The sequence below is a fragment of the Hyperolius riggenbachi genome, chromosome 3 (genome assembly GCF_040937935.1).
Source record: "Hyperolius riggenbachi isolate aHypRig1 chromosome 3, aHypRig1.pri, whole genome shotgun sequence".
Taxonomy (NCBI): Eukaryota; Metazoa; Chordata; class Amphibia; order Anura; family Hyperoliidae; genus Hyperolius; species Hyperolius riggenbachi.
The window spans coordinates 250,825,991-250,851,333 of record NC_090648.1 but is presented as its reverse complement, the minus strand read 5'-3'; the positions used below and the strand labels follow the sequence as shown (position 1 = coordinate 250,851,333).

The window sequence follows — 25,343 nt, the reverse complement described above, 5'->3', positions numbered from 1 at the left end:
TTTGAAAATGCAGCTTTAAAGTGTAACTGTCAGGCATAAAATAAAAAATCAATTCAAAAAACAACAAGTAATAAGGATGCTAACCAGGCAATCCAAAAGTTAAAATCACTATTACTTTTCTTGTTGATAAATGAACATTCCCGTTTACCTGACTTATTTGTTACACACAAAGGAAGTTGCAGGGCATGCTGGGTTGTCCTTTTTTGCTTCTCTACTTCCCCTCAGACTTAATTCATGCAGAATGATTGACTGAAGCCTATTTCCCTCCTGTTTTTGCCTCCCATACCTCTGTTCCTCTCTGATTGGCCAATATTTCTCATACTGAGACAATGCACTTTCTACAGTGAAGGACGAGCAAATCAGGCAGAGGAGAGTGGGAGGAAGTGACATCAGAACTGGCTTCAAAATAGCCACAGTTGAAATGAGAAATGCAAATTTTTTCTTTTTTTACTGTAGAAAAATCACTAAAATCAAAATGTGGACAGTGCAATACATATGTTCTGTAAGTAGAGCAAGTATTTATCTCTCTATCTGTGGTTTTTTTTTTACTGAGATAGTATGGCTGACAGTTCCTCTTTAATGATTAGTTCTTCCACAGTGTGCTAAAACTTGCTGACAGCTTCAGCTCTGAGGATAGTCTCATGATCAGCTCAGCAGAGCAGACACAGGAAACTTTGCGTGTTGTCATGATGGGGGAAACGAGAACCGTAGCCTCAGAAGACAAAAATTTGGTTGGTTAGTCATTTTTAAAACAGGACGATGCAGAGGTGGTCATTCATGCTGTGCATTTTATGGTACATTTTAATCTGCCACACAGCGAACCCACAATGCACTACTTGAAGTTTAAAATGTTCTATGGGATCATTATCACCTGTATATGTTGCAGAGGCAATACATTCTAGTGATGCACAGACAAATTTTTGTAGGTTGTAACCCATGTATTTATGACAAATTTCACATACAGAAGTTCCTATTCTGAGATCATTAAGAAAACCACTTCAGCATTTATGTTAAAGAGAACCTCATAATCCAGATTCAGAAATTATAAGACAAGATAGGATAGCAGCTGATTCGTTAACAAAACGAATAGCTGATTTATTCCACAGACGGTAGTTCATTGCTGCCTAAGGGTGCAGAGACCCCTTAGGAAACACCATCCACACCACTAACCGAATAGGTTTAGTAAAGTTTTCATGCCAAAAATAAGCCCAGAAGCTGAGGGCCCCAGCAGGCCAATTCCTGGTGTGCACCAAACTGCCATCCGTGGAATATATTATGATAAATCATCTGCTTCCTGACAGTCTACTTTTCCAATTTTTATATGAGAAAGACATTTGAAAAAGTTAATCAGCAATTGTGGTATAAAATATGTAATCATATGTATACTAGGGTGTCACAGAATACAAGGCCGAGAAGAAATTACTTTTATCACAAAACTTTTATAAAACAGTAATGAAACAACACAATGCCTGTAACACAATTAAGCATTAACCACATGAATAAAAAAAATAAACAAAATTAAAGGGACACTGTAGGGGTCGGGGGAAAATGAGCTGAACTCACCCGGGGCTTCTAATGGTCCCCCGCAGACATCCTGTGTTGGCGCAGCCACTCACCGATGCTCTGGCCCCGCCTCCAGTTCACTTTAGGTTAAAGTATTGTGGTAATCTATTCCATGTTAATTCCCTGGAGACTGTCCAATGAGAACTGACTATTCATGTCGGACTATGCTGGTAATATTCAATGTGGATATCACCTCAACAAAGACAGCAGTAAAGTACACATACTGCTTTTAAAACAATTATAAAAATCTTTAGCAAAAACCACAACTCCAAAGAGTGTGTAAGGGACCAAAAAGCCCTCTTACTAAAATGTTTGCGGCCTTAAAGCCAGTGGTTACTAATTTAAAAAAAAAAGTCAGATACTCACCCAAGGAGAGGGAAGGCTCGGTCCTAATGAGCCTTCCCTCTCCTCTCCCGGTGCTGCGCTGGCTCCCCCGTTCGCATCCGCCGCCGCAGGGACTTCGGAGGTTTTCGGTAGCACTCGGGCTTCCGAAGACGGGCCGCTCCATACTACGCACGCGTGCGTCATAGAGGGCGCTTGCGCATGCGTAGTATGGAGCGGCCCGTCTTCGGGAGCCCGAAGGCTTCCGAAAGCTCCCTTCGGCTGCGGAAGTGGCAGTATTTGACCGAACTGGTCGAATACTGCTACGGGGGATCCTGCGCTGGACCGGGAGAGGAGAGGGAAGGCTCATTAGGACCCAGCCTTTCCTCTCCTTAGGCGAGTATCTGACTTTTTTATTTTTAAATTGGTAAACATTCACTTTAAAACAGAAGGTATTTTTAATCATTCAGATTGAAGTGGGCATATCCCGTCTCCCACGATGCACCACTGCTGAATATGCAAATCATCCTTTGTTGTCCCTGTAAGCTAACCACACCTCCAGAACCACTGGAATGCAATGCTGTGTCAGCTTGTTATTGTATATAGCCACAATAATCCAAACGTTACCCTAAAATAAAAATTCTAAGCTTTTTTTTTTTTTAACAGCCTGAGTTTGGATGCTTGGATGATTTCACCAGTTGCTCCTCGGCATCTTGAAGCAGAAATCTACAGGATTAACATCTACGAGGCTGCAGGGAAAACAGCATCCTATTGTCTGGGGGAGAAAAAATTGTCCCTCACAGCAGTATATCCGCACCAATGGAGGGAGCAGTAGGACTGTCTCCTCTGCCTGTAACATTTTACCGAATGATGATTGTCAATTACCGACAGCTCAAGGCTGGAAGTAAATACCGAACATTTTATTTGGTTTTACCAAGTGCTCTAATCTGTGTAATCTTTATTGAGGCAATTACTGCATAAATTGGTTATTTACTTCACTAGTCCATAATTTCAGCTTGTCATGTGGTGAATTGACATTTCAATTCAACAGCCTTAAAGGGCAACTGAAGGGAGAGGGATGTGGAGGCTGCCATATTTATTTCCTTTTAACTACTTACTGCACCAGGTGCAGTATATCATGCCCTGGAAAACTTCACTTGAAGTCCCAGTGACGCTCCCGCGCGCGCTACCGTTACCGCCGGTTAGCGGGGAAAATCAATGAATGGGAACGCAGTTCCCATTCATTAAAGAGGAGCTGTCAGCCATACTATCTTAATAAAAAAAAAATATATAAGTAGATAAATACTTGCTCTACTTACATAACATATGTATTGCACTGTCCACGTTATGATTCCTGTGAATTTTATAAAGGAAAAGTAGAGAATCCTATTCTAGACAGTTTCCATATTTACTGTGGCTATCATGAAGCCAATTCTGACGTAATATTAGTCTACTCTGCCTGATTTGCCCGCCCTTCACTATAGAAAGTGCATTGTTTCAGCATGAGAAATATTGGCCAATCAGAGAAGAACAGAGGTGTGGGAAGGGAAAACTGGAGGGAAAGTGAAGTCTGAGGGGGAAGTAGAAAAGTAAACAAAACAAAACAAAAACAAAAAAAAACAAAAACGACATGTCCTGCAACTTCTCTTTTGTGTACCAAATTTTCTGTGTACCAAATAAGAGTCATGTAAACTGGAGGATGATCATTTAGCAACAAGAAAAGTAATAGTGATTTTAACTTTTGGATTGCCTGATTAGCATCCTCGTTACTTAGTTACCAGATAAAAATAAAGAATTGATTTTTGATTTTATGCCTGACAGTTACTCTTTAAAGTGAACCTTAAGTGTACAAAATAAATTGAGTTTTACTCACCTAAGGCTTACCTCAGCCCCCAGCAGCTGATCGGTGCGCACGACGAGTCGCTCTGATGCTCCGGGTCCCGCTGGCGACCACTTCCGGTTTCGCCGTCAGGACCTGTGTCAGGCTGGGAAGGCGGCCGTTTGTACGCGTTCCCAGCCAAAATAGCACCCCTATGCGGCCATATCGCCGCATAGGGGTGCTTGTTTGGCTGGGAACGCGTAGTATCAGCCACGTTCCCCAGCCTGAAGGGTCCTGACAGCGAAACCGGAAGTGGCTGCCAGCAGGACCCGAAGCATGAGAGCGACTCGTCGTGGGCACCGATCAGCTGCGGGGGGCTGAGGTAAGCCCCAGGTGAGTAAAACTCAATTTTGTACACTTAAAGAAAACCTGAACTGAAAATTAAAAGCCAAATTAATCATATACAAGTCATACTTACCTTCCGTGCAGTCTACTCCTCAGTGTCTTTCTCCTGTCCTGCATCCTATTTGTTCACTGTGATCAAGGTAATTTTCCGTCCTCCATTTTGAAAATAGCCATTACCCATAACAGCTTTCTGGTCAGCACACAGTTAAACTGTAACATCGCCCACTTGAGCCATAGGGAAACATGGACATTACCTGGTACATCCGTTTTCCTCTCAGCTATAACTGACAGCAACTGATATTTTACTGACAGCAACTGATATATTTCAGATCTGACAAAATATTGTCAGAACTGGAAGGGATTATTGTCAGAAGAAAATGGTGAGCTTCTGAGAAGAACTGATGGCAAGGTAACTATGTAATGTTCATTTGAAGTTACCTCGTGTGTTTATTTTAAATATTTTTACTCAGTACAGGTTCTCTTTAAGGTTCACTTTAATCTAAGTCCCCGATTCAATGAGTGGTGGCATTTATGAGACGCCTGCATTCATTGTATCTTCCTGTTACTGTGCACGCATAACATTACCTACCTGAATCGGAAATTATGACTGAGGACATCTTGTGGCCAAATAGTAAAACTACATCAAATAGCATTTTATTCAATTAAAATATCTACATTTACATCTAAAATTAACAATTTCCCTCCCATACTCCCCCATAGTACATACACACACACACACACACACACACACACACACACATCCTATGTGGTCATGCTTTGTGAATTGAGCCCATAATGTGAAAGCCCGGAGTTTGTTAGAAAGGTGCACCACAAAGCCATTTTAAAAATAATCCAAGGAAAATTATGCAAATGGTGCAAATTTAAACAGCTCAGAGCAAGCGATCCCAATTTTTCCCTTGTACATGTCATGTGGTGCAATTATACAACATGCCTCCAATTTTCCTCAGACTACTTTTAAATATTTAGCCACAAAAGGCAAACAAATAACTACTTAAGGATTATCAGTAGTGTCACAATTCAGCTCACTCTTATCAAATACAACATGCCAATGAACCTAAAAAGCAAGAGATATTTGGGATTAGACCGAGCAAAGTGTTTGACCTTGTACAAGAACAGGGTTCTACTGTACCAACTAGGAACAGTACACATGGGGAAAGAAAAAAAAAAAAATAAAAAAAAAGAAGAAGGATTAGCAACATGAGCAGAAAGGAATAATAAAAGAGAACTTATTTGTCAAAGGTCATCCTGCAGTATTCAAAATATTATTCTTGATGATCCAATGGGTCAGCAGGGATACATAATGCCCCATCTCCTTACTCTTTGGCAGCAAGACATATACCCACAACCTCCAGGGAACTCCTGTCCTCCATCAAGATGGCTGTCAACCCATCCACCAACATTATCTTTACACCTTACTAAAAAATATCTGTGATAACGCAGCACACGGTCCTCTCTAAGGCATCCAACCCCTCAGAATGTTACAGACTACACCCACTTGATGTATACAGCACGTGGTCAAAGTTCTTGGATTTACCTTTGTAAAAACGTACAAGAAAAACATCCTTAACGCGCCCAAAAAACACTTATCAACGCACATCAATGCAGAAAGCAACACGTGCATCAAACCTTGCATTGAGCAATGCAGTGTGAGTGCATCCTCAGAGCCACATTTACAGTATGTAGTTGGCACATGCTTTGATGGCAGACATTGGTTTGTTTTACTGAAGCAGCAGGTTTACTTAACACCCCCTTACGCTCTTGAAAACACACCTTGGATCTGGATGTATGTATGTATAGGAGAGAGATTTACCTTTTCCATTTTACGATCACAGATATACTCCACTTCATAATTATTTATATTTCTTCTGGTGATCCCAATGCAGTGACAGATCAGCAACTCTTTGCGGCACAGCTCCTGGAGCGTTTCATTAGAAGCAAGACATGGCACACACCAAGCTGTAAAAGCAATATTACCCATCAGGGGTCATTTCTTATGTAATATCCAATGACTTTTATGCATAAAAATTCATCAAACATGTAGAAAAAAAATGATAAAATTTTGCCGATCACCAAGAGATGCCACTGCCAGAAGGATGACTCACAGAGTGCTGCAGTCCTTATGGGAAACAACTCACTATCCAACAGGAGATTCCACCCCAGCACCCATTGCCAGCCAAAGAGCTCCTCAGGCTCTGCACATGCAGAGCTCTCCCCCTCTCTGCAGCAGGTGCGGCACTGTGACAGCTAATGCTGCTGCAGATACTGTTACTGTGGTTTGCTCAGAGCATTAGCCCCACTCTCAACAGCCAATCTGGCTCTCCCTACAGCCCACTTTTAGTGCCCCCTCCCTGGCAGAGCTGTGTTCTAACCAGAGAAGAGACTGACGACATCTAGGGGCCCCTAAAAAAATATTACAAGAAAAAAAAAATTGTTACCTTAGAGACTGAGGGCTCGTTTCCACTATCGCGAATCTGCATGCGTCCAACGCATGCAGATCCGCACATGTAATACAAGTGGATGGGCCTGTTTCCACTGTAGCGTTGTTGAGGTGCGTTTTTTTCAGCGTGAAAAAAACGCACAAAAGAGCCAACGATTTCGCCTGCGTCGGGAATCCGTGCGAATCGCCGCTAATGTATTTAATAGTAAAAACGCATGCGTTTGTTACATGCGTTTTTACCCGCGATTTTGCGTGCGATTTCGCACCTTTTTCAATTTTATTTAGCCCTGGCAGTGTCATGGTTAATTTCGCATGGCACCCTGCCATGCGAAATCGCAGGCGAAATCGCGGGTAAAAACGCATGTGGAAACGCATCCGCATGCGTTTTTACAAGCGTCGGAATGCGGCCGAAATCGCGTCGCAACAGTGGAAACAAGCCCTTAGCTTTTTAATATGTATGCCATGAGGGTGTATAAGGGCCCTTTTCCACTAGCAATCGCTAGCGTTCACGCTGAACGCTAGCGATTGCTGAATCGCAATAACCGGCGATTCCCCGACGTTCGCGGCCGCGATTTTGCTATGCTATGCATTGCATAGCAAAATCGCGGCAAATATCGCTCCGCCGCGCGTTCGCGTTCCCGGCAAAAACGAATCGCGGTAGTGGAAATGACCTACCGCGATTCCTATGTTAAAAAGCAAACCGTAGCGATTGTAAAATCGCTAGCGGTTTGCGTTTTTGCGATTCAGCCAAGGGCCCTTAGTGTTATTTTTTGCAAATAAGGGCTTGTAATTATTGAGTATAATGAGAAAACCAAAAATACAACATGGAAAAATATACTCCTTTATTTCCAAATAAAATGTTGTAGCCATACATTGTACTAAGGACATCATTTAAAAGCTGTAATAAACAGGACAAAAAAAATGTATGGGTTTTAATTACAGTAGCAGGTTATATATTTAAAAAAAAAAACTATACTAGCTGAAAACTGAGAATTTTTTCAATTTCTTCTTATTTCCTTTAAAAAAAACATATTAAAAAATAATTTTTAGCAAAAAGTACCACCCAAAGAAAGCCTAATTTGTGGGGGAAAAATACATCTGGATTCAGGTAGTATCGGGGTTGGGTGGATAGAGGAGGTTTGGCTTTTGGAAACTCACAGGTATGCTTTAAATGATATCAGAGCTGCAAAAAGAAAAAATAAGCTATACTTATCTGGGGGGTTTCTTCAAGCTCCTAGAAGTCTATCAGGTCCAGCATTGCAATTCCACTGCCCTCCAGGGTGCCGTTTCCCGGGGGCAACCTGCATGCGTCTCACGATCACATTGCTGGGAGAGTTCTGCACTTGCACAGTTCACAAGGACTTTAACTGGGTGAGCGTGTTTATGAGAGGTGCCTAGGTTGCCTATGCAAAAGCCCACAACCAGCTGTGGTCGGCAATCTTATGGAGGAGACAGCAGCACTCAGGAGGGCAGCAGAACTACAGTGCTGGACCAGATAGACTTCCAGGGGCTTGGATATCCTTTAAAGTGGCATGAAATTCAGCATTTCTTCTTGGCTCTAAGGGCTTGTTCACACTATGAGAGCTTTTCTGAGCGTTCGTGATTTTAAAAACTCTTGCTAATGTTCACACTAAAGCGATGCGATTTTGTAAAAATCCCCCACAGCATTGCATTAGCAAGCGCTTTTAAAATCTCTAGTGTTTAAAAAGCTCTTGTAGTGTGAATGGGCCCTAAAAGACTCTTTGCAACATAAAAGCTACTAACAGAAAAAAAAAAATTGTAGCAGACCAGCATTCAAACCGTTAAACACAGCACTTTCTTCTTCAGTGGGAAACTAATGCTGGGTACACACTATTCAATTTGCCGTCCAATCGGCAGGGAACTTGATGGGAAGTTGTATCATGTGTACATGTCCAAACTGCTCCCAATCGATAAAGGGATCGATTTTACCATAACTTTGCAAAATCGATCCTGTTATTAAACGGGAGCAGATAAGACATGCTGGAAATAATCGTGCGATTCCCATCAACTGGACAGGAAATTGCATTACGTATATTTAGAATTAGCTCAGAAATTAAAGGAATCATCAGCTAAAAAAATCAAAAATCAGCTTTACTCACCTGGGGCTTTCTCTAGCCCTGGCATGGGCAAACTTGGCCCTCCAGCTGTTATGGAACTACAAGTCCCACAATGCATTGCATGAGTCTGACAGCCATAGTCATGACTCATAAAGGCAAATGCATTGTGGGACTTGTAGTTCTGTAACTTGGCTGGAGGGCCAAGTTTGCCCATGCCTGCAAGTCTAGCCCCTTGCAGCCAACTGCCCCACGCCGACTGCTCCGCTCTCCGCCGCCGTCTCAGGCTCCCCGCACGGTGCAGAGGCCGACCTCGAGGTCGTCCTTACTTCGCCTGCGTGAAGAGCTGCTATCAATCATGGCCAAGTTGTCCGCGGCGTACTGCGCAGGCGAAGTAGTTCTGCGCCTGCGCAGTACGCCGCAGACAACATGGCCATGATTGACAGCGGCACTTCACACTGGCGCAGTAAGGCCTCTGCACCGTGCGGGGAGCCCGGGATGGCGGTGTAGAGCGGAGCGGTCAGCGTGGGACAGTCGGCTGCAAGGGGCTGGAGAAAGTCCCAGGCGAGTTAAGGTGCCCATACATTAGAACGAGTATGGGCAGATTCGACCAAGAGAAATTTATCTCTAATCGAATCAGATTAGAGATAAATTTGTCTGTAGTCGAATCTGCCCATACACTACAGGCCGATTCCCGTCCGATTTCAGCATGAAATCATCAGGGAATCGGCTGAGCCGCCGCATCCGCCCCCCGCTGCCCCCAAAATGTATAAATGTATGTAGTGTAGTGCATTTATACATCACCTGTCCTGTAGTAGCTCGCCGGGTCCATCCGTCCATCTCGCCAGTAAGCCGCATACACGCTAGCGGCGCATAGCAGACGATGTGCACCTTCGTGACGTCAGACATAGCGCCGCCGGCGTGTATGCGGAACCCGGTGAGATGGTCGGAAACCGCGTGGAGGCTGATACCGGACAGGTAATGTATAAATGCACACACTAGATACATTTATACATTGCGGAGGCAACGGCGGGGGGTTGTCTTGTCGCTCGTTCGCAATTCAGCTGCCGTACCGCTACGCACCTAACCGACCAACTTTGGCCGAAAATTTTTCAGCATGCGCAATCGACCGTGCAGCCAATTTCTGTCCTGAAATTTGCCGCTTTGTCGGTCGGGCATGCACATGGCAGCAGCAGTTTTCATCCAATTTGAATATAATCGAATTGGATGGTCGATTGGTTGGTTGGCTAGTGTATGGCCCCCTTAAAGCTGATTTTTTATTTATTTTTTTAGCTGATGATTCCTTTAAGGAAGGGATTACATTATCTTGTTTAGCAGTGCTTCAGATGAACACAAGCAGAAAGAGTACAAAGAAAAATTCTCTCCAGATACATTATAATATATAAATACAGAAGCTATGCAATTAATTACAATGTCAGCTTTCCGAGCAGGCAAACTGTACTTTGGGAATTTGTAATCGATAACACTTGTCCACAAAAGCTAATATGATATGGGTAATACAAATTAGGACTAAATGTTTTTGCTGAATGTTATGTCAGAGATTAACACTCTTAGGCTACTTACACACCAGGACGTTGCATTTAGGGGACCTTGTAGGGCACATAACGTGCCCCTAACGCAAAGCCTGGTGATGTTGGAGCAGGACGCTACCAAGAGCCGCGTTACAAGCAGCTCTTGGTGCGCCTGCTCTGTCGGAGGCGCTGCTGAGACCACGTGAGCGGAGCTCTCCGCATCACGTGGTCCCGCCAGCCAATCAGCTCCAAAGAGTAAACACTGCAAGTGCAGTGAATGCCAAGTAGCCATGTGCCTGGCTACGTAGCGGCCTCTCCCCGCCTCCTCTCCGCCCCTAAAATAATAATAAAAAAAAAAAAACACCCGTACTGAGCACGTGCAAACAGTCTAACGCGGCTTAGCCGCGTATAAAGCACTGCATGCAGTACGTTGTCTTGACGTGAAGCGTTACTGTGTAACGCAACGTGGACACTGTGAACAGCCTATTGATTTTTCATTGCTGTGCGGTGGGGGTGCATTACAGGCTGCTCTAACGTGCGCCTGTAACGTCCCACTGTGAAAGCAGCCTAAAACCACCAATAAATCCCAAAAAGAAACATATGCATTATAAAACTGGACTTTTCCTTTTAACTGCTTTAAAATGAACCTGACAACCAAGGCCATAGAGCAGCCTTTCTCAACGTTTTTACCTTTGGAGGAACCCTGCAAATAACTTTTGGATCTCAAGGAACCCCTGCAAACAATTTTTGATCTCTAGATCTGATTTGCATTTATTTTGCAGGAGGCATAGCCTAAAAAGTAGGTGAGGTTGTTTCACTATTTCCTATTACACTGCCACTCATTATACTGTCTCCTAGTGGTTTTTATTAACCACCCTGGCGTTACGTTAAAATCGCCAGGGTGGCGTGCGGACAGTTTTTTTTCAATTTTTTTTTTGCTGAATCATTGTAGCCAACTTTCAGTTAGCTACATGATTCACCACTAGAGGGCGCATCTGCCCATCTAGTCCGACCACCGCCAGCTTTTACAGCAAGCAGAAAATCCCGTTGTAAATGGGATTTTCTGCTTGGCGACGATCGGGATGACGTCATGGCGTCGGGGGGTGTCCGATCCAGCCCCATAGCGCAGCCTGGCACTGATTGGCCAGGCTGTGCAAAGGGTCTGGGCGGGGGCTCCCTTATGCCGCTGTTAGCGGCGAATCGCCACGGAGTGGCAGCGATTGGACCCCACACGCAGCTAGCAAAGTGCTAGCTGCGTGTATGATAAAAATCAAAATCGGCCCACAGGCCAGAGATATCCACTGCAGCGGTAATGGACGAGCTGAGCTCGTCATTACCGCTAAGGAGGTTAATGTGCTCATTATTATTCTGACTCTATTATAATGTGCTTTATTATATTTCTCCCACGATAGGGGAAAATGCCAAGGGACCCCATGCAGAGTACTCAAGGAACCCTGGTTGAGAAAGCATGCCATAGAGGAAAAAGAATTATCTGACAAGAAATGTCTCTCACTTTCCTGGTACTGATGTATGCAGACTATACTGCACAAAATACAGAAAAGGTGGAAGTGAGAGAATGGTGCAAGAATTTCTTGAGCTACAAGTATTGCAAAATAGTTATCCACTACTTTAACCTCCTCAGCGGTATGGACGAATATATCCGTCCATCACCGCCGGAGGTCGCCGCTCAGGCCCTGCTGGGCCGATTTTTACAAAATAAAAAGCAGCACACGCAGCCGGCACTTTGCCAGCCGCGTGTGCTGCCTGATCGCCGCCGCTCTGCCGCCCAGCCACCCGAGCCCTGCGCAGCCGGAACAAAAGTTCCGGCCAGCGCTAAGGGCTGGATCGGAGGCGGCTGACGTCAGGACGTCGGCTGACGTCCATGACGTCACTCCGCTCGTCGCTATGGCGACGATGTAAGCAAAACAAGGAAGGCTGCTCATTGCGGCCTTCCTTGTTTATTCTGGGCGCCGGAGGCGATCGGAAGATCGCATCCGGAGCGCCCTCTAGTGGGCTTTCATGCAGCCAACTTTTAGTTGGCTGCATGAAACAGTTTTTTTTTTATTTAAAAAAAACCCTCCCGCAGCCTCCCTGGCGATCTTAATAGAACGCCAGGGAGGTTAACCACTTGCCGACCGCCCACAGCCGATGGGCGGCGGCAAAGTGGACGCCAAAAGGACCGCAATACGCCCAAGGGCGTTGCGTCCTTTCGGCATGCCGGGGGAGCGATCGCGTCATTGATGACGCGTGCTTCAGTGGCAACTGGCTCCGCCCACCCGCCGGCCGTTCGGAAGTGCCGGCGGGTTGTTAACCCTACGATCGCTGCTACAAAGTGTATAATACACTTTATAATGTATACAATGTGAATTATACAGGCTGCCTCCTGCCCTGGTGGTCCCAGTGTCTGAGGGACCACCAGGGCAGGCTGCAGCCACCCTAGTCTACACCCAAGCACACTGATCTCCCCCCCCCCCCTTCCCACTGATCGCCCACAGCACCCCTCAGACCCCCCCCCCCCCTGCCCACCTCCCAGACCCATGTTTAAACCCAATCACTCCCCTAATCACCCATCAATCACTCCCTGTCACTATCTGTTAACGCCATTTTTTTATTAGGTCCCTAACTGCACCCTGGGGACTCCTGATCACCCCCCCACCACTCAGATTCTCCCCAGACCCCCCCCCCCCCTGTGTACTGTATGCATCTATCCCCTCTGATCGCCTGTCAATCACCCATCAATCACCCCCTGTCACTGCCACCCATCAATCAGCCCCTAACCTGCCCCTTGCGGGCAATCTGATCACCCACCCACACCATCAGATCGCCCGCAAACCTGCCGTCAGATCACCTCCCAAGTGCATTGTTTACATCTGTTCTCTCCTCTAAACACCCACTAATTACCCATCAATCACCCCCTATCACTGATACCCATCATATTAGACCCTAATCTGCCCCTTGCGGGCACCCAATCAACCGCCCACACGCTCAGATTGCCCTCAGACCCCCCCTTATTAATTCACCAGTGCATTATTTACATCTGTTCTTCCCTGTAATAACCCACTGATCACCTGTCAATCACCCATCAATCAGCCCCTGTCATTGCCACCCATTAATCAGCCCCTGTCACTGCCACCCATCAATCAGCCCCTGTCACTGTCACCCATTAATCAGCCCCTAACCTGCCCCTTGCGGGCAATCTGATCACCCACACCATCAGATCGCCCGCAAACCCGCCGTCAGATCACCTCCCAAGTGCATTGTTTACATCTGTTCTCTTTTCTAAACACCCACTAATTACCAATCAATCACCCCCTGTCACTGCTACCCATCAGATTAGACCCCTATCTGCCCCTAGGGCACCCAATCACCCACACCCTCAGAAAGCCCTTAGACCCCAGCCCTGATCACCTCGCCAGTGCATTGCTTGCATCTATTCCCCCACTAATCACACCTTAAGACACCCATCAATCACCTCCTGTCACCCCCTAGCACACCTACCCATCAGATCAGGCCCTAATTTGCCCCGTGTGGGCTCCTGATCACTCGGCCAAACCCTCAGAACCCCTTCCGATCACCTCCCCAGTGCATTGATTGCATCTATTTTTCCCTCTAACCACCCCCTGACACACCCATTAATCACCTCCTGTCACCCCCCTAGCACTCCTATCCATCAGATCAGGCTCAATACAACCTGTCAGCTAAAAGGCCACCCTGCTTATGACCGGTTCCACAAAATTCGCCCCCTCAGACCACCTGTCATCAAAATTTGCAGATGCTTATACCCCTGAACAGTCATTTTGAGACATTTGGTTTCCAGACTACTCACTGTTTTGGGCCCGTAAAATGCCAGGGCAGTATAGGAACGCCACAAGTGACCCCTTTTTAGAAAAAAAGACACCCCAAGGTATTCTGTTAGGTGTATGACGAGTTCATAGATTTTATTTTTTGTCACAAGTTAGCGGAAATTGATTTGTATTGTTTTTTTTTTCCCACAAAGTGTCAATTTCTGCTTACTTGTGACAAAAAAAAAATCTTCTATGAACTCACCATGCTAACATAATACCTTGGGGTGTCTTTCTAAAATGGGGTCACGTGTGGGGTTCCTATACTGCCCTGGCATTTTAGGGGCCCTAAACCGTGAGGAGTAGTCTAGAATCCAAATGCCTCAAAATGACCTGTGAATAGGACGTTAGGCCCCTTAGCGCACCTAGGTTGCAAAAAAGTGTCACACATGTGGTATCACTGTACTCAGAAGAAGTAGTATAATGTGTTTTGGGGTGTATTTTTACACATACCCATGCTGGGTGGGAGAAATCTCTCTGTAAATGGACAATTGTGTGTAAAATAAAAAAAAAATTGTCATTTACAGAGATATTTCTCCCACCCAGCATGGGTATGTGTAAAAATACACCACAAAACACATTATACTACTTCTCCTGAGTACAGCGGTGTGTGGCACTTTTTTGCACCCTAAGTGCGCTAAGGGGCCCAAAGTCCAATGAGTACCTTTAGGATTTCACAGGTCATTTTGCGACGTTGTTGGTTTCAAGACTACTCCTCACGGTTTAGGGCCCCTAAAATGCCAGGGCAGTATAGGAACCCCACAAATGACCCCATTTTAGAAAGAAGACACCCCAAGGTATTCCGTTAGAAGTACGGTGAGTTCCTAGAAGATTTTATTTTTTTGTCACAAGTTAGCGGAAAATGACACTTTGTGAAAAAAAAAACAATTAAAATCAATTTCCGCTTACTTGTGACAAAAAATAAAATCTTCTATGAGCTCACCATACTCCTAACGTAATACCTTGGGGTGTCTTCTTTCTAAAATGGGGTCATTTGTGGGGTTCCTATACTGCCCTGGCATTTTAGGGGCCCTAAACCGAGAGGAGTAGTCTTGAAACCAAATGTGGCAAAATGACCTGTGAAATCCTAAAGGTACTCATTGGACTTTAGGCCCCTTAGCACAGTTAGGGTGCAAAAAAGTGCCACACATGTGGTATCACCGTACTCAGAAGTAGTATAATGTGTTTTGGGGTGTATTTTTACACATACCCATGCTGGGTGGGAGAAATATCTCTGTAAATGGACAATTGTGTGTAAAATCAAAAAAATTGTCATTTACAGAGATATTTCTCCCACCCAGCATGGGTATGTGTAAAAATACACCCCAAAACACATTATACAACTTCTCCTGAGTACGGCGATACCACGTGTTGCATTTTTTTGCAGCCTAACTGCGCTAAGGGGCCCATAGTCCAATGAGCAGCTTTACAGGGGTGCTTACAATTTAGCACCCCCCAAAATGCCAGGACAGTAAACACACCCCACAAATGACCCCATATTGGAAAGTAGACACTTCAAGGTATTCAGAGAGGAGCATAGTGAGTCCATGGCAGATTTAATTTTTTTTTTTTTTTTTTTTTTTTTTGTCGCAAGTTAGAAGAAATGGAAACTTTTTTTTTGTCACAAAGTGTTATTTTCCGCTAACTTGTGACAAAAAATAAAATCTATGAACTCACCATGCCTCTCAGTGAATACTTTGGGATGTCTTCTTTCCAAAATGGGGTCATTTGGGGGTATTTATACTATCCTGGAATTTTAGCACCACATGAAACATGACAGGTGGTCAGAAAAGTCAGAGATGCTTCAAAATGGGAAAATTCACTTTTGGCACCATAGTTTGTAAACGCTATAACTTTTACCCAAACCAATAAAAATACACTGAATGGATTTTTTTTGACCAAAGACATGTAGCACAATAAATTTGGACAAAAATGTATACAGAAATTTTACTTTATTTGAAAAATGTCAGCACAGAAAGTTAAAAAAAAAAAATAAATCATTTTTTTGACAAAATTCATGTCTTTTTTGATGAATATGATAAAAACTAAAACTCGCAGCAGCAATCAAATAGCACCAAAAGAAAGCTGTATTAGTGACAAGAAAAGGAGGTAAAATTTATGTAGGTGGTAGGTTGTATGACCGAGCAATAAACCGTGAAAGCTGCAGTAGTCTGAATGGAGAAAAAGGCTCTGGTCCTTAAAGGGGTAGAAAGACTGTGGTCCTCAAGTGGTTAAGAGTCACTGGGGGAGATTTATCAACGCATTACCAACAGTTTTTTCTTCTTAATCTGTTCTAACCAGCGGGGAGAACAGTTCTGCATGATAATAAGAACCTTCTTAAATCCTAGGTAAATGTGGCAATTTAGCATGAATTTCTAGAGCTGCACTACAGTTAAGAAAAGTGCAAATCCATCCCTAAACTGGCGCAGATTAAGAAGCGCTTGATAGCAGTTCTACAGATGTAGAATTGCTGGCTAGACATGATTGCAGAGTGCAGGCTAGACATGATTTGTGTGGTGCTCCTCCCCCCTGCTGAATTCCTCCTCAGAGCCTGCTGCTATCAATACAGCAGGTGTGTTGGTTACCTCAGCAACAGCAACCCCCCTCACACACTGCAATGTCTGAGAGACCTTCCTAGCGCCTCCTATTATACAACAGTGTTAGAAGGAATCTGCACTATCTAATGATTTCTTAAGATGCCTGAGACGGTTCAGCATGGATTTCTATAAACCTACTAATATTTTGTCTCAGACACTCTTGAGAAATCTGGCCCATTGTAAGAAGAACCCTCTCCCCCAGGGGATACTTACCTTGAGAGGAGGAAGCCTGTGGATCCTAATGAGGCTTCCCCTGTGCTGGCGATAATATTCCTAGAGATAGGGACACAACAGCAAGCCCTTACCCCACAATACAAAACTATATTTTTTTTTAGTGGGCTTTGGCTAGCTGGTTCCTGACATTTGTCCAGATGATTTGGGTATTTTTAGAGACTCATGTTGATTTGGGTGCTGGGTGATGCCATTAGGTAGAATATTTGTAATGTTCTGTTACAAATATTGGTTCTTACATAAAAGGCCGTTGACAAGCGCCAGTTATGCATTTCCCCAGAAGAAAAGTCTACTGTCAGATAGGAAAGCAGCAGATTCCTCACAAAATGAACAGCTGATCTATTCCACAGCTGGAAGCTCAGTGCTGCCTGAGAATGTGGAGATACAGCAGGAAACATCAGCCACGCCACCAACCGAATAGGTTTAGTAAAATTGCCCATTCCCAAAGCCCAGCGGGCCAGGGCTCTGGTGGTCAATTTCCTGCTGTGCACTGAGCTGACTTCTGTGCAATATATCAGCTGATTCTTTTGTGACAAATCAGCTGCTACCCTGACAATTTTTTCTGCGGGGGAAATACAAAGAAGCTGTTGATGGGCAGCCTAATACCCAACTACCCTATTAGTCTATCAGCTACCCCATTACTCTATCAGCTTTGCAATAATCGTTTTGGTTTTTCGGCTTGGTTTCTCAATGATCATGCACCTTTAAACTTGGCACTTTTACTCGAGTGCTGTAAAAACAGCGCAGGAGATTTGGGCGCAGCCTGCACCAATATAGGCTGTAATAGGCATCACGGCTACAGTGGAGCTCTGAGCAATTTAGGCGCTGTCAAAAGACGGAGCACAAATTACTACCAAAAACACTAATTCAGCCACAAGCAATAGATAGAAGCTGAATTACATCTTTCCTCACAATCTGTGGCAGACTGGAGAGGGAATACTAATTAACGCTGCAGGAGCAGCAGTTGATCGACTTTATCCTGCGTCAAAATCTCCTGGGAGCTGAATCCTAGGTATGCCCTTTACTACCCAACCTCCTCACTTCCATTGCAACCCTTTACACAAACTTTTTTTTTTCCCTGCTACCCAACCCCCTTCTTAAAAAGAGCCCGAGGTAGATTCATAGGATTAAAGAAAACCTAGGTTACCTGATCTGGGGTGCTGGGCAGATCAGATAGCTGTCATCCCTACTGCTCCATTGGCCTGCTAGGGCCCACTTTCGTGATCTCTGGGTCTCAATGCTGGAAGGAGCAAGATCTCTCTCTCTCCCAGCACGCGGCGAGGCAGGGTAGCGGCAGGGGGTGTGGCCAGGGAGTGAGTGCTGCCAAATGGCAGCTCGGGAAAGCCTGCAGGAATGCCTCTAGTGGGCGTTTGACCAGGCAATCCCTCTCCTCCCATTACTTCCGAGATGGCAACAAATGTTGTCACCAATTTCGGGGGGGCAGAGAGGAATGTCATGAGGCAGGGAACATACCTCTGTGTCCCATCTGCCCCCACGGGTTCTCTTTAAAGAGTAACTGTCAGGCTGCAAAAGCTAATTTAAACCTCTATTCTCCTGTGTTAAACAGTTTAGAAGGAAGCCAAAAAGGCAATAATCTCTCTTACTTTGATGTTTGCTGAACAGCAAGGCTTGTTATTCCCAAGCTCCTAAGGAGGCTGGCAGGACGCATAACAGATGCTGCAAAGCATTCTGGGGCTGCTTCTTCTCCCCACTGCACTCCCTTGGTTCTCCCCTTCATTTTCCTATCCCGCCCTAAGGCTGCTTTCACAGTGAGAAGTTACAGGCTCATGTTACAACAGCTTGTATCTTGCAGCCAAGCTCACAGCACTGAAAAATCAATGTGCTGTTCACATGGCACATGTTCCATTAGAGTATACTGCAGGAGTCCGCTATTGTTCCTAGCCACATGGCTACTTAATATTCACTGCACAGTAGTGTTGTCCAGATCATGAACCATTAGGATCTTTGATCCTGATCTTTTTTGTGAGTCGAATCATCAGGAAGCAAGGTAAGGGAGGATATTACATCACAATTGGCTTCATACAAGACAAACAATCCTGGAACCTGCCATGAGCTGTCAGGAGCATCATTCTCTGCAAATACTATATAAAAATTCTATGAAATCCAAACGTGGACAGTGAAATGCATATGTAATGCAAGTAAAGCCAATATTTAGCTACTGATATATGTGTTTTTTTTCTCTGAGACCCTATACCTAACAGCTCCTCTTTAAAAGGAAAGGTTCAGGGTAACGTGGAAAAAAATAAAAATCCATATCCACTTACCCGGGGCTTCCTCCAGCCCGTGGCAGGCAGGAGGTGCCCTCGCCGCCGCTCCAGAGGCTTCCGGTCGTCTTCGGTGGCCGACCCGACCTGGCCGGCTGCCAGGTCGGGCTCTTCTGCGCTCCACGGACGGGCTCTTCTGCGTCCCACGCGGGCGCGCTGACGTCATCGGACGTCCTCCGGGCTGTACTGCGCCTGCTCAGTAGAGCCCGGAGGACGTCCGATGACGTCAGCGCGCCCGCGTGGGACGCAGAAGAGCCCGACCTGGCAGCCGGCCTGGCCAGGTCGGCCACCGAAGACGACCGGAAGCCTCTGGAGCGGGGGCGAGGGCACCTCCTGCCTGCCACGGGCTGGAGGAAGCCCCGGGTAAGTGGATATGGATTTTTATTTTTTCCCACGTTTCCCTGAACCTTCCCTTTAAGGGCTTGTTCACATGGGAGATTGTGGGTAATTTTCCACTGGCCGAGGTGCTCGTCGGTTAAGTGCAACCCATTCAAGTAAATGGCAGCAATTGTTCTGTACTTTTACCGTCGTTTGTACCAACACCCCCTGTGGGGGTGAAAACTGCTGATCACCGCAGAAAGCCATCAAATGCTTTTCTGCAAGAGCATTTGACCGAGACGCTGCGTAATGCTTAGCAGTCGCCCGTGTGAACCAGCACTAACGCATAACCCTTCGCCAATGGCTATTCTCACCATATTATCTCTATTCTCCATAAACAGTCCTAAAATTACTCCCAACCTTAAAGGTCCACTACAGCGAAAAGCTGTCCATTCTGTCAGATTTTAACGGCTTACTTTACTCGCTATAGCGGCCTTTAATCGCTAACCTCATTGCCCTGTAAATATAATACCCAAAACTTGGCTACATAATTCCTAGTGCATAAGGATAAAAGACGTGCAACATCCAGGTCGATTGCAAAGAAGCTTATTTGTAATCCTCATGATTACATGTCACACGGTAATCCATCCATGTTTCGGGCTCACAACTGTTCCTGCATGATGTAATGTAGGCTGTGGTGAGGAGTACAATGAGGTGGAGGCCACGTGATCAAGCGTACTGCATGTGACCTCCACCCCTTTGCGCTTCCTTCTTAAAGTACAACTGTAATGAGAGGGACATGGAGGCCGCCAAATTTATTTCCTTTTACACAACACCAGTTGCCTGGCAGCCCCACTGATCCTCTGCCTCTAATACTTTTTAGCCATAGACCCTGAACAAGCATATGTAGATCAGATGTTTCTGACATTGTCAGATCTGACAAGCTTAGCCCCATGCTTGTTTCTAGTGTGATTCACTACACTACATACATACATACATACATAGGTTGCTGCAGCCAAATAGAGCAGCAGAGCTGCCAGGCAACTGGTATTGTTTAAAAAGAAATAAATATGGCAGCCTCCATATTCCTCTAACTTCAGTTGTCCTTTAACCAATATTGGAGCACACAGGACGGAAGCAAGATCACAATATCTGGAGGTGAGGGCAACGTTGATCTGCTGGATTGGAGAGTGTTGCAATTGAGAATATATATATATATATATATATATATATATATATATATATATATATATATATATATATATATATACATACACACACACAGACTATACAAGTTCTGAGTCTAACGATGTCTGGGTCTTGGCTATAGCTGAGCCCTAGTGCCCACTGCAGAGAGAGCATGGCTAAATAGTTAGCAACCAGTAATTAAATGCATCAAGCTGATTTTAAAATTTTGGTAACACAAAAGGTAAATTGACACAGAAAAAAAAAAACGACAGAATTAGCTTTATTTTTAAATGACATTGCCGAATAGCAGACGTGCGTCCATCGAGCATACCTCCCAATGGGGAGTACACTTCTCAGCCTGCTGCTCATAGTGCAAAGCTGCATTCATAGTGCACACATTGGTGCTGCAGGATGGGAGTCACAACAGTCTGCCGACAAAATAGCCTAGCCGTGGAATCTACCTACATGCATTGATGAATGCACTGGCAGGATGGTTGGGAGGGGATAGTAAAGTGGCCGGATAGTACACATACATGGAGTATGAATGACAGAGTTCCAGTAGTCAGCAGCCCGCTCCGCTCACACCCCGCCCGGCGGCCCGAGCCTCAGCACGGGGTGACACACACGCATCCCATGTAGTGTATCTCCCGTAGACCCGAGTCATCAGCTTCCAATCCCAAACTTACCTCCACGAGCCGCGGCCATCTTGTCCCCGCCAATCAGCTTCTCTACCCGTGGCCGTGACGCTACGACCCCCCACTACCCTCTTCCATTACTATCGTCCAATCCCCAGGCAGTAACCGTCCAACACGGACACGCCGCACTAGCTGACGTCACAGCAGGGCTGGGCACTCGGCAGAGAGCGGTTAACTTGAATATGACAACTTTGCCGCCAATCTAGTTTCCTGTTCAGCTCTCTGTAGTAGTTTGTATACAGTACATTAGTACAGGGTCACTGCGCTCCGCTGCTGTTGCCACTTCCTAGTTCCCACTCCTCCTAATACACACGTACTGCACTGCGGTCCTCCTACAAGTGTTATTTGACCAGTTATTTCATTACTCTGTGCCACAGTTGTACAGTACCTGCAAAAATGTAAAGCGTGCTGGGTTTAGTGATGGGTCGTTCGCGAACGAGCCGGCTCTAAGAGCCGGTGTTCCAACTAACTAGCATACATTGACAGAATAGCATACATTTAAAGTGATATACCCCTTGTTAGTAGAATCCGTGTCCCCTTGCCCGCTCGCTTCGCTCGCTGGGCTGCGGGCTCGGTCCTCGCTTCGCTCGGACAACTTTTAATTCTAACTCTATGTCCACTTGGATAGTGGAGATTGCACATCAGCACACAGGCAGCTAACTGGGGTTGAAAAGGTTAATGCTGCTGATGGGCATTATGGGGTTAATGTATGACCTGCATGACTTTGCACATGCTCAGTAGCATTTGTATGCTATTCTGTCGGGTATGCTAAAATGTTGGAACACCGGCTCTTTGCTGTGAACGACAAGAGCCGGCTCTCAGTTTTAAAAGAGCCGATGCCTCAGCCGCCCCACACAGCTCTGCTTTGCTGTGTAATAAAGGGCGCTGAGGCATGCTGGGAGATGTAGTCCTGTAGTTGCAGCTTGTAGGAGTGTATGGGGCGGAGCAGAGCAGTAGCAGGAGGGATTGCCCCAATCAGCGAAGCAGTCTGGAGTTGTCATGGAGACGGGGCGGGGCTTTTACTCCGATTCTGAGTGGTGTCCAGTGATATTTAATGAAGAGCCGGTTGAGAGCCGTAAGAGCCGGCTCTTTAATGGGAGCCGATTCAGAAGAGCCGATTCTCTGAGAAGAGCCGGAATTCCCATCACTAGCTGGGTTACTGCAAATTAAATTATTGCGAGACAGTACAAGGAACCTGAGCACCAGAATCGAACCAGACCTCAAACAAGCATTCCCCCAATCACACCATGTAATTTCCTGGCAGATCAATGGGTCAAACCTATCATTTCCAACATGTCCGATCTTTTCTAAATCGATAACAGGTTTGATTTTCAGATTACTAGTGCACAGAATTGATCCCCTTACCGATCAGGAGCAGATCGGCCATGTCAGAAATTATCTGATGGGAAATTGAATGGTGTGTACTTAGCATTATGCTGGGCATACACGGTGAGTTTCTTCTTATCAATCGAGCCGCTGATGGCTCAATTGATAATTTTCGATGTGTCCGATCACCGCGCAGGATCGATTCTGCGCTTGATCCCCGCAGGCGGACAATGGAAAAAAGCGAGCGGCAGATAAGAAGCGCCCACGGGGACACGCCAGAATCTATCGAGCAGCTCGATTCCGGCGCATAATCTATCTGTGTATGCCCAGCATTAGGGAGGATCGAAAATGTTGTGGTTTTGGGAAGCAGTGTGCATTTACTCACCTGTGGGGGAGAAGCCCGATCGGGAACAACCCATGGAGGATGGGGAAGCCTCTGCAGGATTTAGAGCATACATGTCAAACTCCAGCCCGTGGGCCAAATCTGGCCCTCGGAGCCATTAGTTTTGGTGGTTTCCCCACTTTGCATTATATTTTGCCCACTCTAGACCACCAGAGAAGCTATACTGGAGGGTAAGCCCAACCCTAGACCACCAGGAAAGTCATAAGGTGAGGGAGAAAGCATTAGACACCAGTGAATTGTATAGGGGCAGGAGAGGCCACTAGACACCAGTAAAAGGTATAGGGGAGGGAAGACCGCTAAACATCAGGAAATTGTATGGATCAGGGAATGAGGACCACTAGACACCAGAGAATTGTAAAGGGGAGGGACAGGATCACTAAATACCAGGAAACTGTATAGGGGAGGAAGGAGGTCCACTACACACCAGGGAAGGGTATAGGGGATAGAGGGAGCTGTTAGACACAAGGAAACTTTATAAGGGAGAGAGAGGTGGCAATTAGACATTGAGGCTAACTCGCGACTTGGTCTCAGAGCTCAACTTTGGCCCACTTTGTATTTGAGTTTTGACACCCCTGATTTAGAGGTTTCCCCCTCCTGAGAAAAGTACCCAACTGTGACACTTTTTTTTCCAGACAGGTACCTTAAAGCCCAGTATACACATCCAATTTTTATTGGACAACTTTACCACTTCCATGTAGTATGAGCAGGGGCAGGCTTAGGCATGTGCCATCTGTGCACAGGGCCATCATTCCGGGGGAGGGGGGCACCACATGCACTCACTGAGGGATGACCTGGTCACTAAGGCTTTGCATGTCACTGAAACACAGCAGGTCAGAGCGACACCGCATCCACATGCTGTGCCAGCACCTGCGTGCTTCACTAGTTAAAGGACCGCTGTCACAAAAATCTTAAAATTTAAAATATATGTAAATACATACAATTAAAAAGTATGTTTCTTCCTAAGTAAAATGAGCCATAAATAACTTCTCTCCTATGTACCTTACAGTAGGTAGCAGAAATCTGACAGAACCGACGGGATTTTGACTAGCCCATCTCCTCATGTAGATTTACTGTACTTACTGCAAATGCCAGCAACATAGTAGAGAAGCCATTTATGGCTCATTTTACTCAGGAAGAAACATACTTCTTATCTGTATTGTTTTTAAATTTTAAGATTTTCGTAACAAATCCTCTGTAAAGGCATTGTCTGCAGCCTAGTTGCCAGAATGTTCTCCCCATCAGCCCCAGCCCCTTCAGCATGAGAGAAAGCACGCCACTCGCTGAGACATGGGGCAGAGGCAAATGCAGTGTCAAATAAAATAAAAAAAGTTTGTGTCATGAGCAAAAGGCGGCTATGCAGTGTCCGCAATGGATGTGGCCATTGCGGAGTGCATAAGATACTGTGTTGGCGGGTGAAAGGGCCACCAATTCTTTCTCTGCCCCAGGGCCACCACGAGGCTAGAGCCAGCCCTGGTATGAGATCTTACCAGCTCAATCTATAGCATTCAAAATCTGTTGGCCCTCAAACTAAATGGAGGTTGTCAAAATTGCCATGACACTAGATCAGTGTGAGAGCTGTATAGGAGCACCCCGTTATCACATATCTTTACCCTCTTCCCTCTCTTCCTTTTTGTTAGGTTGCTGTGAATTTCATATTGCAGCAAAATGCCTATAAAGTTAACAAGTGTGATCCATGCCTAAGTATTGCCCCATGTAATAGTAATTTTTCACTGAGATGTTGTCACATGACACTGGATCAGTGTGAGAGCTGTATCCCCCATTATAACATATCTTTACCCTCCTCCTCTTATTCTGACTAAAGAAATGCAATTTAATCATATTATATGCTGGTTAATACTTTACACATTCGTCTAGTTTTGCATGTTTAAGAGATTCATCCACTTAACGATTGCATAGACCCAAGGCTTGTGAATGTGAGTTATCAGCAGCTGAGTAGTCACACGATGAGATTTTCAGGCCGATTTCCTGCCGGATCAATTATTTCCAGCATGTCCGATCGATTTTCTGTTCTCTTCTACAGGGAACCGATCAAAATCAGAATGGACATGTTGAAAATAATCGATCTGGCAGGAAATCTGCCTGAAAATCTCATTGTGTGCACTAAACATTACACTTCAGGGCACACCGAAAAGCAATGAGACTTCACAGGTATACTGCAAAAACAGGAGTGTGTTATCTTATGCACTGTCTGAAGCAGAATTTCATTCATAAGGAGGGACAGTATTCTGCCCTGTACACTAGAAGGGCGTCCAGGCTTTTGCCTA

The 25,343-nt window shown here is 45.4% G+C and overlaps 1 protein-coding gene across 1 annotated transcript in view; it reads right to left on the bottom strand.

Annotated features, from left to right (window-relative positions):
• Nucleotides 1–21,405, bottom strand: part of SUV39H2 (SUV39H2 histone lysine methyltransferase) — a 36,525-nt gene extending 15,120 nt beyond the window's left edge. The window contains exons 1-2 of the mRNA XM_068272667.1: nt 21,321–21,405; nt 5,940–6,085 (exon numbers count right to left, since the gene is read on the bottom strand). Coding sequence (XP_068128768.1) covers nt 5,940–6,085; nt 21,321–21,339 — 165 coding nt within the window. The 5' untranslated portion in view covers nt 21,340–21,405. The remainder of the gene's footprint in view (nt 1–5,939; nt 6,086–21,320) is intronic.
• Between the last annotated feature and the right edge of the window lie 3,938 nt (nt 21,406–25,343).